The following is a 19403-nucleotide window of genomic DNA, read 5'->3' on the forward strand; positions in this document are numbered from 1 at the left end:
TCTGTTCTGTTCTGTTCTATTTTTCTCATTCATTTTATTTTGTTTTATTATAACTTGTATCTTAGGAATTCATTAGCTTTCCTTTGCCTAATTCTAATTCTTTTCTTTTTTTTTTTTTTTGGAGGGGAGAAGGCAAGACATTTGGGGTTAAGTGACTTGCCCAAGATCACACAACTAGTGAAATGTAAAGTGTATGAGGCTGGATTTGAATTCAGGTCCTCCTGACTTCAGGGCCAATGCTCTATTCATTGTGCCACCTAGCTGTGTCCCCTCCTCCCCCCTCCCCCCATTCTAATTTTTAAAGAGTTATTTTCTTCATTAAGTTTTTGGATCTCATTTTCCAGTTGGTTGTATTTCTTTTCATGATTTTCTTGCATTACTCTTATTTTTTTCCCTAGTTTTCCCTCCATCTCTCTTGTTTGATTTATAAAGTCCTTTTAAAGCTCTTCCAAGAACTCTCTTTGAACTTGTGACCATTTTACATTTTTCTTTGAAGCTTTAGAAGTAGCTGTTTTGACTTCACTATCTTCTGAGTTTGAACCCTGATCTTCTCTATCACCATAGTAGCTATTTATGGTTAGGTTCTTTCTCTTCTGCTTACTCATTCTTTAGTGGCTTATTTTTTGTCTGTTAACTTTCTGATAGAGTCAGACTCTAGTCCCGAGGTGTGAGGGATAATATATCAGGCTTCAGGTTTTCTGTGCTCTTGTTTTGAGCTTTATCTGGGTACTCAGATACTGGTATCCTCAGGCACTCCTCTCTACCCCTGAGCCACAACCATGGCCCCCAGCAATGCTGTCATTACAAACACTCTTACTCCCTGTGGTCCCTCCAATGACTTCAAGCTTCAGCTCATTCATCTGCCCTGGAACCAAAACCAGAGTGTCTGCTCACCTGCAAGTGACCACAGCCACCCTTTTGAGACTGCACTTACCCATAGCATGTGCTAATTTTTCCTCACCACAGCCACAGCCTGGGACCCTGTTTGGTTAGCACATCTGAAGCCCAATTCCAGGGCCAGCAGAGGGCCCTGCATTCTTCTCCCAATCAGCCATCTGACCTTCCACACTGTTGTGGGGTGAAAGTTCCTGAAACTGAGGATTCCTCCTACACAGCTGCCCCACACACCCTACCCCACCCCCAGGGCCTATTATTTGTTGATTCAGCAGTATCTACCTAAAAGTATCACCATTTCAATCAAGTCAGACCACCCCTCCATTCCCCCACCCCACAGGGAGGTCAAGTCTTTCTTAAGGTCCTCTCTCAAGTTGTTTTAGATTGGACAACTACCTTATTCGGACATAATTATTTCTCCTGCTCTCAAGTTCACTTTGAGGCATTATTTTAAATTATATCTAAGGGAATTGGGAGAGCCAGGTAATTTCCTATCTTATTCTACTATCTTCCCAGAATTCTCTAGCTTATGCCATCAAACTCTGAAGACAGGTCTATCTTGCAAATTTCACTGTACTCATTTTGAGAAATTATTAGATTTTAACCTTAGTTTCCTAAGTATAAAGGGCATTCAAAAAATACTGAAAAGATACGTCATTTGCTAAAAAAACCAGAAAGTCATGTTTCTTGATTATGTTTGCAACAAAGTTTACCTTCCATGTGACCTGTGTTTAGGAGTAAGAGGTTAATGTTGGTAAGAATACAAAAAAGAGGTTAGAAATTAATGATGAAATTTTGAAAAAGTGTTCTAGTCCAACATTAGCAAGTACAAGCAATCACAAATGTCAGAAATATTCCTTCTCTTTCAAACTGACAACTCCCACCAGTCAGTTTTATTTTGTTTTTTTTTTAACATTCCAGATTTCAGCCCAACCATAGGAAGGAAACACGTTTTTCCTTTATGTTCAAGGAAATGCAGGAAAACTGATTTCTGCTATTCAAACAAGTTTTTAAAAGCCAGAAATTGGTAGGAATGTGGGGGGGCAGGGGCAGGGTACAACCAATATGTCCACGCTCAAAATAAATTTCAAGTATTACCATGTCATTTTAGCTGGCTTTTAGACCACCTTCTTCCCCTCTCCTCTCCCTGCCTCCACTTTTAAGAAAACTTAAGGTCAAAATTCTTAAATCTTCAAAATAGAATGTGAAGCAAAAGTAAAGAAACAAAGCACAAGAATGAGCACTCCTGCATGCTTCATTTGCAGTTTTCTTTTTCTCAAAAAAAAAATCTTGAAAATTTGTGTGGTGAACACACAACTTAAAGATTATATCAGACTATCTCAGAGAGATTAATTGATTAAAAAAAAAAACATGCATTGAAACAGAGCAGAATACCAAAGCAGATATAGGCATCAGTTTGAGAGTCACCATGTTGGTGCTCATTAAATACCTGTCAAACATTTCAGTTGAGCTTATCAGTTGAGATAATACAAATTAAAGTGATTTTGTATGTGGCCTCATTGAAATAATCAAGGGTTAAACCTGAATCACTAGGCACAAAGCATCTTGAACAGAAATAATATCATAGTCATAAACATCTAGAATTCTGGAGATCCACAAAGACTTTGGGCCAAGGGAATGATGAAGAGAATAAAATCTAGATGTTCTTAACAAGGAAACGGGACACATGCATACATGACAACTTACTGGGTTCACAAAGTGATTTGTTTTTTTTTCTCCTTTACATATACACTATCAAAGCATTCTCATATTTGTGGTATGGTAGACAAAACACTGAATTTGGATTAAGAGAACCTGGCTTTGAGGTCCAGTCTTGACACTACTTACATATTCCTTGCACAAGTTACCAAATCTCAGTTTCCTTGGTACAAAATAGACAATGATGCTTCCATGACCTTCCTCACTGAATTGTTATAAAGAACATACTTTGTAAACCTTGGGATACTGTTTAAATTCAAGATGATTATTTGAATCATATAATATTAATGGCCCAAACAGGCATTTTTTATGGAACCTGTATGTACCCTCCCCCCCCCAAAAAAGGGATGAACTGATACTCAGTGACTTTGGATAATTAATGTTATAGATAACTCTTTACTTTGATGTTAGATTTATGGGGTACTAAATTCTCGAGTGTCTCAATGGAATGACTTGTGCATCCATGCAAAAAGAAATAAGGGAGGAGGGTTGCTTTAAAATTTTCATTAACTGTTGAACCAGGTTAGGGTTTCTGAAGCTTTAAAATCTTTCTTTAGAAAGAACATCTATTAATACAACTTCTTGTTACAAGGAGTAAGGTCTAAAGGACAAACCAAAGGAATGACAAGAGGAAAGGGATTTAGGGCTAACAGGTGGTCAAGAGACATGCTGGCTGAAGCTCGGTTCACAGCTAATGTGTCACATGTGAGTGTTTATGGCTTTTCCTCCTTTATCCTTTCTGCAGAGTAATTCTTGATGTCACCCTGGACTGTTCCTAGCTAGAGCTATGGCCATAAGAAATGACTTTAGCAAAACCATCCGAAGGATAGCTCGGCTCTTTTACTGGTTCCCCAAATCACTGATTTGCTCAAGGAGTCAAAAATTCAAGCTACTTTGGAGCCAGGGTGGGGGTAAGTTACCTTAGATTAACATTGCTTTAGCTACATTTTTTCCTGTTACTAAATATGAATTTAAAAAAGTAAGGTTCTTGAAAACCATTTATATGATCATGTGGGAGAAAATCAAGAATGAGTGAAATAAAGCAATTCTGAGTGAGACAATAAAGCCATGACATTTTCTATGACATAGTTTCATGTTTTTATAGTTATTTAGAATCAAAGTTTCCTCATCTGTAAAATGGGGATAATAATGGCACCTAACTCCCACAGTCATTGTAAAGATAAAGTAAAATAACATTTATAAAGCACTTTGCAAAATGTATAAAGTACCAAATGATATTATATATTTCTAAGGAAATGTAAAGGCGATTTTTTGCTTTTATGGCAGGCTCTTTTGATTTTAGAGAGTATTTGACCTTGCTGTTGGAACTGTACAATGCCTTAGACCAATGGTTCTCAAACTCTTTGGTCTCAGGACCCCTTTACACTCTTAAAAAATTATTGAGGACCCCAAAGATCTTTTGTTTATGTGAGTTGTGGCTATCAATATTTACCATATTTAATACAAAAACCTCTTAGTATTATGAAAGTAGGGTTTTGGTGACCCTCAGAGATCCCTGGACCACACTTTGAGAACTTCTGCTTTAGACAAAAATGAACAGAAAATGTAGATTACCATCCTAAAATCACATATTAATCCTTCCCCTACCTCCTCAAAATGATGAACTGATTAGTTAAATTTAAAATTTATAAATGTGAGTTGTTTGCCTCGGTCTGGGGTCAGGATGTGTATGTTTTAGTTAAGGTTAAGTAGGAGATGGAGAATTTTGAAACACCTGGAATTTGCTACTGATGATTTGTTAGGTACCTTCTAGAACTAAACATTCCATTCTGGCCTGATCAGAGTGATCAGCAGATTGCTCAGGGTTGGGGCCAAAAGAATGAAATTAACTGATCTTTCTGGGACTGACTTCTCTACAAGAAAACACTTGTTTCCACATACCTGCTCCTTCACTTCCACCAAAACTCTACCGGGCAAACATCACCTTACTCCTCACTTTAGATGCTGAGTGGGCTTAGAGATGTTACTTGTTTGTACTTTACATATCCCTAGAAATTTTCTCTTACTAGGTAAGCAAAGTCTCTCACTTTGCAGATGTAGAATAAATGCTTAAAGAAATGTGCCACATTCTAACAGACAGAATCAGGATAGCAAATCTGTTCCTGACCCAAAGCTCAGGCTTTTTTTTCATGTTTCCCAAAAGAAGAATGAATCATCACAGTGGCTTAATGTACTGTACTTGGTACATCATACAACTAATCTTTTAATACTAAGGACTTTATTGTTTAAATAATAATATTGATATAGTATTTTAAAGATTTGCAAAGTGCTTTACAAATATTAACTCATTTGCTCCTCATAACAACACTGGAAGGCAGGTGTTATTATTATCCCCATTTTACAGATGAGGAAACCAAGCCAGAAATTAAGAGACTCACTCAGGGTCACACAACCAGTAAGTTTCTGATGCCAGAGTTGAACTCAGGCTTTCCTGACTTTAGGTCCAGAGCTCCATCTATTACACAACTAGTCTCTAGTGAACAGAATCTTGATTCTGAAGCCCCATCTGTTTCTTTATTACAGGAGAAGGCAGTTTTCCTGTCTTCATCATACCTGGTCCAGAGAGACTCAATGATTTAAGGTCTGATACAAGTTTAAACTTGGGTTCCTTTTTAAAAATCAATTAAATCAATTTAAAAAGTAAAAAATTTCCATCTTCATTCCATCTTTCCCATTTCAAAATGTGAGGTACCATTGTGACTAATAATACTTGGTAATACTTATCTTACAGTGTTATTGTGAGGACCAAGTGAGGTAATTCATATATAAAGTGCTATATACATGTCATTTAGGGTAGTTTTTTTATATGAGAGGAAACAACAATAATGTAATAGAAATGCAACTACAACTATAAAAGGTGACTTCAAAGATTTTGAGAATGCAGACTGTTCACAAGTAAGTAGAATAAAAGGTGGAGCTCAATAAGGCAAAGGAGGGATCCAGGCAACCTGCTCTAAGAAAGTCTGAGGAGGGAGAAAACCCTTTGATCCATGTGAATCAATGGGAGAGTTCATGGAGAAGGGGCTGAGCCTTGGAGGAAGAGATTTCTGAGAGGTAGAGCTGAGAGTCAGTGCCTTCCAGTCATGAGGAATATCCAGTGTGAATTCAGAAAGACAGAATCTGTGCCTGAAAGAATAGATGAAGATGCATACTCCCTCAAGTACATAAAACTTTCAGTGAGAATAATGGACATGTGAATGGAGCATATAGGTCCTGGACACACTTATGGAAAGACCGCTCCTACCTCCAATGCTGTTGGGTCATTGATGTCTTAGTGATGTTATCATTACATTGCTCTGTAGCAGCAAGCACCCCGAGCGTCCTCAGGGTTTGCTGCCAACACAGGTTCTTAGATTTGCTTTGTTAAAGGAAAGCAACTCAAAATGGGTTAACAAGCTTACTTTAATCAGTCAAACATATATCATTTACCTCATTCAGGGGAAAAAGGTCAGCACCCCGAACTTCAAAGTATACAGACAGAATTATCAAGACAGAAACAGATCAAGTAGACAGCTTTCCAAATTGTCCAACCATTACATCCATACCAAATCAACATCTGGGTTTCAACATCTGGGTTTTTCTAAGCCGGGGGGCTCTGGACAACGGCTTCCCAGAATCCAGATCAAATCACAGAACACTTCTCAAAGTGAGCCCCAAAAACAAAGCTACACATCAGGGCTTATATAGCCTTCTCCTGGCTCAGAGAATGTAACAACCTTATTGACTTACTGGCCAATCTACTGAAAAACAAGCCTCCCACCCCAGGTTCCAGGTGCACTTCAGCCTAGGGGCAGGGAAGTTCTTAAAATTTTACATTCCCTTTACATGCTCTCATTGGTCTCATGGTGTTATACTCACCACTGGACACCACTCTCCCCTAACTCTTATAGTCTGCACTGGACTTGGTCTTTTGGCCTCTGCTGGATGGAGCTTATAGTCACCATTGGACACTAGATACCACTCCACAGGGTGATGCTTACTGGCTGCTGTCCTGTAAGCATCTTGAGGAATAAGTGCTGCTGTACTCTTTTCCCTGAAATAAAGCCCATAGACTTTTCCTAACTCTTTTAGAAGACGGAGCGACAGGGCAGCTAGGTGGTGCAGTGAATAGAGCACTGGCCCTGGAGTCAGAAGGACCTGAGTTCAAATCCAGCCCCAGACACTTAACACTTACTAGTCATGTGACCTTGGGCAAGTCACTTAACCCCAATTGCCCTGCCTTCCCCCCTCCAAAAAGCAAAAGAAAAAAGAAAAAAGGAAAGGGAGAGACCCTTACACAGATGCAGAACAAAAAAGGCTTCCCTCAAATTCTTGACTCTGAAGACTATCACCTCTCCAACAGGGTATTCTGAACATCTAGTGCTCAAGTGCTGGGTTCTTCAGAAGGAAGAGTGAGGTCTATTCAGCTTGCTAATGTGCTCAGGCTTAATTCTTCCTCTAGAAAACCCACCCTGGAGAGTTTGGTTCCCTCGGTCCTAAGCTTCACTCCAGATGATGGTGAGCACTAGATGTATCCCCCAATTTTCAGTCTCTGAAGGCCAGACTATAATCCACATGATGACTCTCACCTAACAACTATGCGTTAGCTCCAAGGCTCAGGACTCCCCGTTGTGCATTTTGTTTCTCTTGTTTTCTCATGTAGATGAATAGGTAGAGGAAACGCTGAAAGAGAAGTAAATAAATTAGAATCAGGAGATTATTTTCTCTTTCACCAGCCTAACCATATTCCTGATCTTCTCACATACAGATACAGTAGCACAATGCTTTCCGCATGGTTGCATATACTATGAAACCATAAATATTTGTTGAGATAAGTGAAAATGGAATTATCTTAGTTAAATAAAACTTTCTTGCTAATCTTAATTAAATAAAACTTACATGTACAAAATGATCTATAGTTTGCATGATAGTTTCCTTACGGTCCTGGAAAGGAGATTGTATAAATTTGATGCCCTTTTTGCAGGTATAGAACCCAAGGCTCAAAGAGGTTTTTACTTTGCTAAGATAACTTCCAGTTCTGATTCTAACCCAGGGCCTCCATCCATTCGCTGAACAAGCATTCATTTATTAACTGCCTACAATGTGGGGGTGGAAGTGGGTGAGATAATCCATCCTGGGAAACTGAGAAATAGAAAGAGAGGTAAGAGATATTGGAAAACAATCTAGGAAGAAGAGAGTACCCAGGAGGAGGCAGTGGTCAGAAACCTCAGACCAATTAAGAAAGATGAAAATTGAGAGAAGGCATCAAAGAGAGTGTTGTACCCAGAAAATGCAAGCAAGACCCAAGTAACAATCTAGAATTGGACCCTGTATTATAGGCCATGTTGGCTGATCAGGCCACATGGCGGGCTGACAAGTTACCACCCCTCCATCCCAGGTCCTACAGCAGCGATCTCAGGTAAATCCTCAGCTTTTAAAGGGACGCCACGCAGCCAATGGTTAGGTATTATGGAAGCAGAAACTTGCAGAGGCCAAAAACAATGATTGGTCAGTACACACCTCAAAATTCCTGCCAGCGCCAAGTCTCCCTGACCCAGAAGCCAGGCTACCTCTGTGGAGGTGGGCTGACTGGGTAAGGGTGGAGATCTGCTGGGGGAAGGTAGAGCTGACCTGGTAGTCTGCTCACTTCCCTGAGGGAGGGCTGAGTTTGGGGGATGGAAAAACCAAAACACAAGAGTTGTTTCAGTTGATTGATGAAGTTGGAAGCCATATTGAAACAAGTTAAGAAATTAATGAAAAGAAAGCTATCAAAGATGAACTAGCATATTATTCAACTACCCTGAAATCATGCTATTGATTAGAATAATACGTTCCCTGCTTACAATCTCTCCCTTGTTCCATCCACCCTTCACTCACCTACTAATCATCTCCCTAAAGCACATGTATGATCACTCTTGCTCAGAAATCTTCAGTAGTTCCACATTACCTATAGGATAAAATTCAAGCTCCTTCCTCTGATATTCAAGGCCTTTTATCATTTACCTTTCCAATCTTACTCATACCATGACTCCCCTTCACAAACTCTTAAGCTCCAGCTTCCACACATTTGAAAACCATCCCCATCATTATGATCATAGATTTTAAGTTGGAAGGAAAGTTAGAAGCATTTATCAAACTCTTCCACTTACAAATGAAGAAACTGAATTTGTCTCGTGTTAAGTACTTGCCCAAAGTCACACAGATACTACAGTACAAGTACAGGTAGTATATATTCCAATCCAGTGCTCTTAGTACACAGTCCATTAGAATGGACTATCTCCACATCACTACTTATCAAAAGCCTAACTCAGGGGCAAACTACCCCATGAGACCTTTCACTGAATTCCCCAACCAGAGGAAATCTCTCTCTCCCTGCCTAATATCTCATTTTTCTGTTTTCTTCTACATAATTTTCTCATGCTCAACTCTATTTCTCTTGCTAACGTGGAAGATGCTTAAGGACAAACATTGTGTCATTTTTTGTCTTTGTGTCTAATCCTATGCCTTGTACAGAGCAGGTATTTAAATCTTGAAATAATTCTCATCATCCTACTTGAAACCCTTTTTTAGGATCATATCATATACCTCCACGTCAAATGACATAGCACATTTAAAGGACTTTGAAAACCTTAAAGCACTACATAAATGCTACCTTTTATTGTTATTATTTTCATTCCAGATAAGCAAAACATTGCTTTCAGGGCAAAAATATGAGTTCTGATGCAAACTATTAACATTAATTTTTAAACTTACATAACACTTTTTGCATTAACAAAGTACTGGAAGGGAAATGGATGTCCATCAGCTAGGGATGGTTAAACAAATTGTGTTATATGAATATAATGTCATATTATTACAACTCAAGAAGTAACAAATATGAACAATTTATAGAAACTTCAGAAGACAATGTTCCTAGTGTTCTCTACTCTGTAGAGCCCAGAATATAGCAGGTACATACCTTTCCATTCACCAGTCAGAGAATCATCATTCTTGGGATTTTACATCTGTGCTACCTTGCTGCCTAACAGTAGATTTCAGTTTTAACCATGTACTTGGTGAAAATATCAAGACAGCTGGATTGTCACTTACCTGCCACTCATAAACTCCATCCAGTTCATTTTGGACAGTGCCCACTGCTGGTTCCCCATTCCTGAGTATGGCTGCCACTTATTGCACCCCACGATATCTCAAAGGCAAGAGGAGTTGCCCAGGAGAGAAGGATGGGGAGGTAAATGAAATGGTGGGTGAGGTATCTAGAGTCAGGGATCTGCTCTCAGAAGCCCAACATAGGATATGGTCAAGAGGGGAGAATAAGAAGATGCATTTTCAAAGGATGTCTAGTCGAGAAAGATGAGAGTCAGGGTACTTGAGGAAACTTCTGATCCCACAAAACATTCATTGGGCATCCCCACTCACCATGCAGAAACACTGTGATTGGGTGCTGCTATAGCAGGAGTGGTGAGCTGTCCAGTTATAGAAATCAGGCCAAGATGATGCAGCTTTGCTTTTAAGACTCTGCTAGGAGTCTTTTCTGATACCTTCAGCTACCTTCTAAAGGTATCTCCTTCCTATCATGTATTTATTGTGTATGTACCTACATATGTACATGTTTTCTGCCCGTTAGAATGTAAGATCCTTGAAGACAGGGCTATTTTTGCCTTTCTATCTCTAACCCTTAGCACAGTGCCTGACAGGTAGGAAGCACTTAAGATCTGTTTATGGAAGTAATATAGTCGGTAAAAGACCCAGATGATGTGGCAGCCCTGGGTGTCCCTTCCCTGAGGAGATGGAGGAAGGGACTGCAACCAAAGAGCAGGAGCATTTTTTGTTAATCAGGAATTTAATGGTGACTTGGCCAATACTGCAATGCCACAGGGTTACTCTCCCAGCCCCTTTCCATGAAGGAATGTGACAACGTAATGGAGAGTCTGTTGTTGTTGTTTTTGGCTTTTGGGAGGTTAATTGGGGTTAAGTGACTTGCCCAAGGTCACACGGCTATTTTTTGTGTTAAGTGTCTGAGGCCAGATCCGAACCCAGGTTGTAATGCAGAGTTTTGCAGCAATAAGGTGATCTGGACCAGTCAGCAAGATGTCATCAATGTAATAGTGAATCTCTGGAACTGCAGGGACTTTTTTAAGGTCTCTGTGAACCTTCATGACAAGGAGGGAGAAATTTTTTTTTTATAAGCAATTGGGGTTAAGTAACTTGCTCAAGGTTACACGGCCAGTTATTTCTGGGTGTGGTGCCAAGTGTCTGAGCCCAGGTCGTCCCAACACTGGGACCGGTGTTCTTACTCGCTGAGCCACCTGGCCGCCCCAGGAGGGAGGAATTAGATAGACCTGGGGCAGGACTTGGAGGGTGTGTTGTGATCCTTCTCAGGTGAATGAAAATTGTTTTTGATTTTTATTACAACTGTTATGGGGAAAGGCATTAGTCAAGTCAATGACCCTAAACCCCATGGACCTGGGTCACTGTATCTACCACCATCAACAAGTCTGGGAATGCAGCTATGAGGAGGGTATATCAACTTTATCTAATCCATGGGAATCCACAGTGAATCTCTAGGTCCCACTGACTTTCTGAGCCAACCAGACAAGGTTATTGTAAGGGGAGTTAGTAGTTCTCAGTACTCCTGTGACTTTCATTTCCTTAATTTAAAAAATGATTTCCTGAACTTCATCTGGACGGCAGTAGTGTATCCAAATGACCACCATAGTTTGGCCAACTCTATTGTCTCCATTTAGTGTGACTCACTACTAAATGTATTAAAGGACACTGATAGCCTGGGTTGGTACCAATCCTCCATGTTTCTAAAAAAATATCCATCTGAAGATATCCACCCCCAAACACACACACACACACACACACACACACACACACACACACACACACACACACACACCCCATAATCTGGACTTTAATCATTTCCCCCAGACTTGCTTGTCCCTCAGACCCATTAACTGAGATATTTCATCCCTGGAAAAGATGGTCCAGGTCCCCTTGTGTAAGAGTGGCCAGACTTCCCACATCTACCATGACTTTCCCTTTGAAAAGAAAGTGGCAGGGGGCCAGCTAGGTGGTGCAGTGAGTAAAGCGCCGGCCCTGGAGTCGGGAGGACCAGAGTTCACTTCCAGCCTCAGACACTTAACATCCACACAAAAAAAACTAGCTGTGTAACCTTGGGCAAGTTACTTAACCCCAATTGCCCTCTAAAAGGCTAAAAAAAAAGTGGCAGGGAGCAAACAGCCTCTGATTCCCTGCCCCCAATCTTGGAGAAGGGGTTGGTCACCCTAGAAGTTGTATCTGAGAATTAGATGGCTTTACAAATGAATTCTTCTAAATATGCAGAGAACAACTTTAGCCAGCCCCTTCTTTGAGGTAGTATAGGTCTGATTTCCTTGACCCACTGAACTCCTCCTTCCTCTTTAGGCTAGATATTGGACAGGCTAGGGGTATGGAAGTGGGCAGCATAAGGCCAGGGCATTGTGGGAGTAACTGACTGAACTACCACTGGGATTTTCCACAGCATGCAGATCAAAGTGTTCTAAGGGTTTGCCATCAATCTTGTTTTTCAGAACCTTTCTTTTTAGTAGCCAAATGAAAAACTGCAAGGGAGAATGTCATCTCCACTAGCTCAAATGGTTGGTTAGTGGCCTGTCTTAGAACCTGTCTTCTTCCTAAAAATACAGTAAGCTGATTACAGAGGGGGCCAAAGTGTGGGGCCAACCTCACATTCAAATAACCTGTTTTTTATGTAAAGGGTGACCTCTTTGACTAAGGCAGAGACACCTAGGAGGTAATTGATGGAGGAAATCTTCACAGTTGGATTGGGGAATGCCAGTGCCCCCACTGAATCCATCCTATAAGGGACAGAGGGATAGTTCCCTATCATCCAGGAGAATATGATCAAGCTCACCTTGTAGCAAAGAATTCTCAATTAACTTTCCTAGCTTTTCACACTCACCATCACTAAGGAGAATGGCAGACTGTTATTTACCTCTAACTATATAACATCCTAGACGACTTCTTCATAACCTAAGTATTTAAAATAACGAATGTAGCAACTTTTTTAGTTCACTGACTCTGGGAGTATTTTTCCTTTTGTTAATTATTTACTTCACAAAACTGTACCCAAAAGAACAAAAAGGCTTTGATCTCTTCAGGGCAAAAAGTGACTTTGGAAGTTTTTTGGTCTGGTTGGATTTTTCCCAGAACAAAATTAGTCACAAAATTGTTGTCCAGGGTCAGGAGGGGGGGGTGGTTATCATGTCATTATATCATCCCAAGACCTCTTATTTTTCCCTTGTGTGGGATGCAAGTCAGTACTAAGCAGCCTTTTTAAAAGATCATTACATGGGGAGAAGCTAGAAGCATTTCCCATAAGATCAGGGGTGAAACAAGGGTGTCCACTATCACCCCTCTTATTCAATCCGGTACTAGAAATGTTAGCAGTAGCAATTAGAGAAGAAAAAGAAATCAAAGTAATCAAATTAGGCAAAGAAGAGACCAAGCTATCACTCTTTGCAGATGATATGATGATATACTTAGAGAATCCTAGAGAATCAAGTAAAAAACTACTTGAGACAATAAATAAATTTGGCAAAGTTGCAGGATATAAAATAAACCCACATAAATCCTTGGCATTCCTATATATTTCCAATGAAATTCAACAGCAAGAGATAGAAAGAGAAATCCCATTTAAAGTTACTGTAGACATTATAAAATATTTGGGAATCTACCTGCCAAAACAAACCCAGGACCTATATGACCACAACTACAAAACACTTTTCACACAAATAAAGTCAGATTAACTAATTGGAAAAATATCAATTGCTCATGGCTGGGTCGAACTAATATAATAAGATTTTAGGAAAGCTCTCTCTGTGTAGTTTGCATTTAAATGTGCCAGTGCCTGTACATTAACAAGAATGTTTTTAAAAAATAAAACTGTACAAACAGCAAAAAAAAAAAAAAAAAAAGGAGAATGACAGAAGCCCCAGTGGTCAGAGCAAACATTATTCTAAGCTTTAATTTCCCATCTGCCAGTATTTCTTCTTCAAATTTTCTAAAATTTCCTAGGTCTTTCAGATAAATTCCCAGCCTCTTGTTAGCTATCCCAAGAACTAATTTCACAGCCCTTTGGGGGCCTTTGAGTATTTCTGGATGTTATGAGTATTCCCCTACTGTTCATCCTTCAGAATACATTCCATGATTTCCTTTGGTGGAACTGGGGCATCACCCCCATCCCATGTAGGCTTCCTTCATAATTCATTCTATGATTCCATTGGGTATAACTAAGGCATCATCCTTATCCCAATAGTTTCCTAAACAAAGCTACTGCAACCTAATGCCAGGAGTTTTTAGAAGGTCAGCAAGGATCAAAATCCCGTAGTACCAAAGCTGACTTTCCTGTGCCAAGTGGTCATTTTCCTGAATCCTGCTGATTATCCCTGCAGTTGTGCCAATGTTCTAAGTCAGGCATGACTTATATCAGTTCAATGGTTCAGGAATGGCCAGCCTAAAATACATAGACCCAAGAATATCAAGTCAAAAATAAAGTTGTTTAGCTACATGAAAGGCTACAGAGGCAGGTTCAGGATACATCTTCTAAGGTCTAGAAGACCTCTTACTATATAGAGTTCCCTCCATATGTAAAATGGTATTTTTCTATAAGATAGAGTTTTTGTTTTCAGTTGTGTCCAACACTTTGTGATCTCATGGATCATACTGTCCATGAGGTTTTCTTGGCAAGGGTACTGGACTGGTTTGCCATTTCTTTCTCCAATAGATTAAGGCAAATAGAGATTAAGCAACTTGGTCACACAAATAGTAAGTGTCTGAGGCCGGATTTGAACTTAGGTCTTCCTGACTACCTTCAGGCAGGTAGGTAATAAATATTTGTTGACTATTGAAGTCTATGCCCAGAATAGAAGTAAAGTTCAATAAAAGTTTTGGAGTAAGTGAATAGTCTGCTTAGTTTAGAGTCAACGGATATTCTCTTCAGGAAGTTGATTTATTTTAGTTTACTGGACTGATTTCCAATCCTGTCCTAAATTCCAGGCTTTCATCAGAAGCCTCAATGTCCCAATATAGGTTTTAAACAGGGAAAAGCTACTTTGAAAGATCCTTTTTGATTTTAATGCATCTCATGGTTTTCACAGTTTGAAAGGGGACAAAAATACATTTCTATGTTATAACCAAAAGCTTCCTATTCAGGATCTAAAAAGTGAAACTGCTTGGTTTCACATTTTGTCTCTGAGCAATAAGTTAAAAGTGAAGCTCCCTATATACCTCCCCATGTTACTGAGATAAAATATCTTTCCAAAGCTCCATGAAGGTATAGAATGTGTTTGATTTAAGCTTTGTATATTCCCTCATCTGCCAGCACAGTCCATTCTTCTTTTGAATAGTTCTAATCATTAGGTAGTTTTTCCCTTATATCAAGCCTAAATTTGCTTCTTTGTTATGCTCATAATTCCTGGTTTTGCCCTCTGTGACAAACAAGTCTAATTTCTCTGGCTCGTTATGTCTCAGTCTCTGTCATATATGTTTACTTATGTTATATACAAAATGTATACACACATGCACATGTAAATTTTCTTAGCTTGCTAATTTAGTGTCATAGGAAGAGTCATCCAAAAGTCATCCAGAAAGGATATATAGTGAGGAGTCTTGGTCTAAATTTATATGGATGTGTGGCTGTACATACACACACACACACACACACACACACACACACATATAAACCAAAAGTCGGGATAAAGCAGTTATTTCCCAAGAAAACTTGGGGGGATGTAAGGAAAGACTCAGCCTTTCAGGGTGATGGTTTGACCTGATTAAGTGCTAATACCTCCAGGTGCCAAATCAACAAACAAGCCCTGGGGTAGCAGAGTTGGGTGGCAGCCTTAGCTTCAGGAACTTTTGTCTCACCAACAGCAAAGGGGTCAGAGAGCTCATGGGGAAGATTACTGGGTCCTCTGCTGACTCTGGACACATCTGACATGGTAAGGTAACTTACATGGTGAAGTAACTGTGGGTAAGGAGGAATGAGCACATGCTTATGAGTGTGGTTGCAAGGGGAAGGGGTCTTGCTGGCTGTGGGCACTCCTGTAGTCCCTAGTTTTGGTTCCACAGCAGTGGGATGAACTGAAGTTTATAGCTATAAAAGGGGCCACAGGGAATAAGAGTGTTTGTGGTGACAGCATTGCTGGGGGCCCTGATTGTGATTAAGAGACAGAGAGAAATACCTGAACTCAGGCATCTAGATAGACCTCAGAAAACAAGACTCCTGAAACTTGAGATACCTGAGGACTACAGTCTGACTTTAACCCAAAGTTAATAGACAGAAAATAAGTTGCTAAAAATTAATAAGCAAATGAGAAAGAACCTAACCATAGGTGATAGAGAAGATCAGAGTTCAAATTCAGAAGAAGACAGTGAAGTTAAAACAGCTACTTCTAACTCAAAGAAAAATGTAAAATGGCCACAGGTCCAAAAAGAGTTCTTGGGAGATCCTAAAAAGGACTTTAAAAATGAAATAAGAGAAGTTAGGGAAAAAAATAAGAGTTATGCAAGAAAATCAAGAATATTATGAAAAGAAGGTCCACAAATTGGAAAAAGAAATCCAAAAATTTGTGGAAGAAAATAACTTTAAAAATTAGAATGGGGCAAGGGGAAACTAATGACTTCATAAGACACCAAGAAATAATTTTTTTTTTTGCCTTTTGGAGGGCAATTGGGGTTAAGTAATTTGCCCAAGGTTACACAGCTAGTTTTTTTGTGTTAAGTGTCTGAGGCCAGAACTGAACTCAGGTCCTCCCAACTCCAGGGTCAGCGCTTTACTCACTGCACCACCTAGCTGCTCTGAGAAATAATTTTTGAAAAATTAAAAGAATGGGAAAAATAGACGAGAATGTGAAACATCTCAATAGAAAAACAAGCTACCTAGAAAAGAGATCAAGGAGAAACAATGTAAGAACTTTTGGATGCCTTGGAAGTTATGATCAAAAAAAAAGTCTAGACATTACGCTTCAGGAAATTAATAAAAAAAATTTCCCTGAAGTTTTAGAACCAGAGGGTAAAACAACAACAACAAAAACTAGAGGTGAAAAAATACATCAGTCACCACCTGAAAGAGATCACAAGATGAACATTATAGCAAGTTTCAAAGGTCCCAGGTCAAGGAGAAAATACAAACAACCAGAAAAATAGCAATTTAAATACTGTGGAGCTACAGTCAGCATAACATAAAATATAGCAGCTTCTACATTAAAAGATCAGAGCTCATGGAACAATATATTCCAAAGAGCAAAGGAGCTGTATTTGCAACCAAGAATAACTTTCCCAGAAAAGCTATGTGTTATCCTGCATGAAAAAAAAGTGGAAATTTAATACATTAAAAAAATTTTCAGGTATTTATGAGGAAAAGACTACAACTGAACAGAAAATTTGATCTACAAGAATTACAAGAAATATAAGAAAGTAAATGTGAAAGACCAATTATAAGGAATTTAATATGGTCAAACTATTTACTTTTTATATGGGAAAAAGTTATCTTTAACTCTTAAGAATGTTATCATTACTAGGGTAGTTTGAAAGAACATACATTAGATAGAAGGTTTGGGGCTGAGTTGAGTGTGATGGGATGATAGTAAAAAATAAATTTGAGTAGGGAGAGGTAATATGGAGCAATTATCTCATATAAATGAGGCAAAAGCCTAAGAACAGTTACCATGGAGACAGGAGAGGCTGGAGGGCTGGTAGTGCCAGAAGCTTATTCTCATCAGAACTCAGTTAAAGAGGGAATAACATATACATGTAGAAGGATATAAAAGTCCTTTTGACTTACAGAGAAATAGGAAAGTAAGGAGAGAGGATAAGGGAGGGATTTTAAAGGAATTAAGTAAATTAAAGAATATGAGGGTAAAGGGAGAAAATAAGGGATAGATTCTCAGAAGGGGTGCAAATTAGGTAGGGCAGTGGTAATTGGTAGGTATCTGATGAGAAATAGGGTAAAAAGAGAGAGAAGGATAAATAGTGATGAAAAATAGGATAGAGGGAAATGAACAACTAGTAATTTTAACTTTGAATGCAAATGAGATAAACTCATCCATAAAACAGAAACAGATAGCAGAATGAATTAAAAACCAGAATGCAACAATATGTTGTTTACAAGAAACACATTTTAAAAAATGAGAACTACACATACAGTAAAAATAAAGGACTGGAGTAGATGGTGGCATAGAAGCAGGAAAACTCCCTGTGGCTCCCCCCATAACCACCTCAAATACCTATAAAAATGACTCTAAACAAACTTTAGAGCTACAGAACCCACAAAGTGACAGAGAGAAACAAATCTTCCACTGAAGACAGACCAGCAGGCACACAGGAAGGGTTCATCACAGTGCACTGGGAGCAGAGCCCAGCCCCACATGAGCCCACAGTTTTAGCCTCAGAGCGGCCTGACAAGCTACCAGCTGGAGGGACTTTGGGAGAGTAGATCACCAGCAGCTGAGGTGGTTTCCAGAATTATTAACCCATAAATGCCAAAGGCAAAGTAAAAGGTCAGTGTGGACTTTGGGAACAGGGGGTCTGAGAGTGTGGTACATCCTCTGCCCCTGTAGGGAGAAGCAGCTGAGGTGTGGCAGCTGCAGCCACATGGCTGCTTCAGAGCTCCTGGCCTTCAGATCATAGGGGGACCAAGCAACCATTCTGAGAGGTAATCACTTTTGCTTTAACCTGCTTGGATCTGGATTGCTGTCTAGGGTGGAGGTCCTGGGGTGTGTGTCCAGGTGCCAGAGCCAGGGAAGACTTCTGAGAGGGCAGCCAACTAATAGCTCTGGCAGTTGTGAAAACTCCAGTGATTTGGGACAAAGCTCTCCTTTCTGGAAGCAGAGTTATTCTGTGGCAAAAAGTTCAAAAGTCAAGTAATTGAGTGGCAATGTGAGCATGCAAAGGAAGCAAAGCAAGCACAGCAACCTGACTTTAGATTCCTATTTTGGGGACAAAAAGGACAAAATGGAACAGGAAGAAGACAGCAAAGTCAGAACTCCTGCACCAAAAGCTTCCAAGAAAAATATGAATTGATTACAGGCCATAGAGAAGCTTAAGAAGGATTTTGAAAACCAAATAAGAGAAGTGGAAGAAAAATTGGGAAGAGAAATGAGAATGATGAAAGAAAATCATGAAAAGAGAGTCAACAACCTGACTGAAAAAAATAATACCTTAAAAAAATAGACTAACTCAAATGGTAAAAGAGGCTCAAAAAGCCAGTGAGGAGAAGAATATCTTAAGAAGCCGAATTTGCCTGATGGAAAAAGAATCTCAAAAGCTCACTGAAGAGTATCATTCCTTCATAATTAGATTGGAGCAAATGGAAGCTAGTGACTTTATGAGAAATCAAGATACTATTAAACAGATCCAAACAAAAGAAAGAATAGAAGGGAATGTGAAATATCTCGTGGGAAAAACCATTGACCTGGAAAATAGATCCAGGAGAGATAATTTAAAAATTATCGGACTACCTGAAAGCCATTATCCAAAAAAGAACCTAGAAATCATCCTTCAAGAAATTGTCAAGGAAAATTGCCCTGATGTTTTAGAACCAGAGGGCAAAATAGAGGTTGAAAAAATCCACTGATCACCTCTTGAAAAAGATCCCCAAAAGAAAACTCCTAGGAATATTATAGCCAGGTTCTGGAGTTCCCAGATCAAGGAGAAAATATTACAAGCAGCCAGGAAGAAACAATTTAAATATTGTGGAAACACAATCAGGATAACCCAGGATCTGG

The 19403-nt window shown here is 39.4% G+C and overlaps 1 protein-coding gene across 2 annotated transcripts in view; it reads left to right on the plus strand.

Moving 5' to 3' along the window:
* The first annotated feature begins 3370 nt into the window (after nucleotides 1-3370).
* Nucleotides 3371-19403, plus strand: part of RASSF3 (Ras association domain family member 3) — a 203406-nt gene continuing 187373 nt past the window's right edge. Inside the window, exon 1 of one of the 2 annotated variants that reach the window (XM_069080842.1) lies at nucleotides 3371-3524. In XM_069080842.1, coding sequence (XP_068936943.1) covers nucleotides 3401-3524 — 124 coding nt within the window. In that variant the 5' untranslated portion in view covers nucleotides 3371-3400. The remainder of the gene's footprint in view (nucleotides 3525-19403) is intronic. The other variant, XM_069080822.1, reaches the window with a different exon arrangement.

This window comes from Petaurus breviceps, unplaced genomic scaffold, assembly GCF_028583685.1.
Source record: "Petaurus breviceps papuanus isolate PSGF00001 unplaced genomic scaffold, PetGlider_PUasm1.0 154, whole genome shotgun sequence".
Taxonomy (NCBI): Eukaryota; Metazoa; Chordata; class Mammalia; order Diprotodontia; family Petauridae; genus Petaurus; species Petaurus breviceps.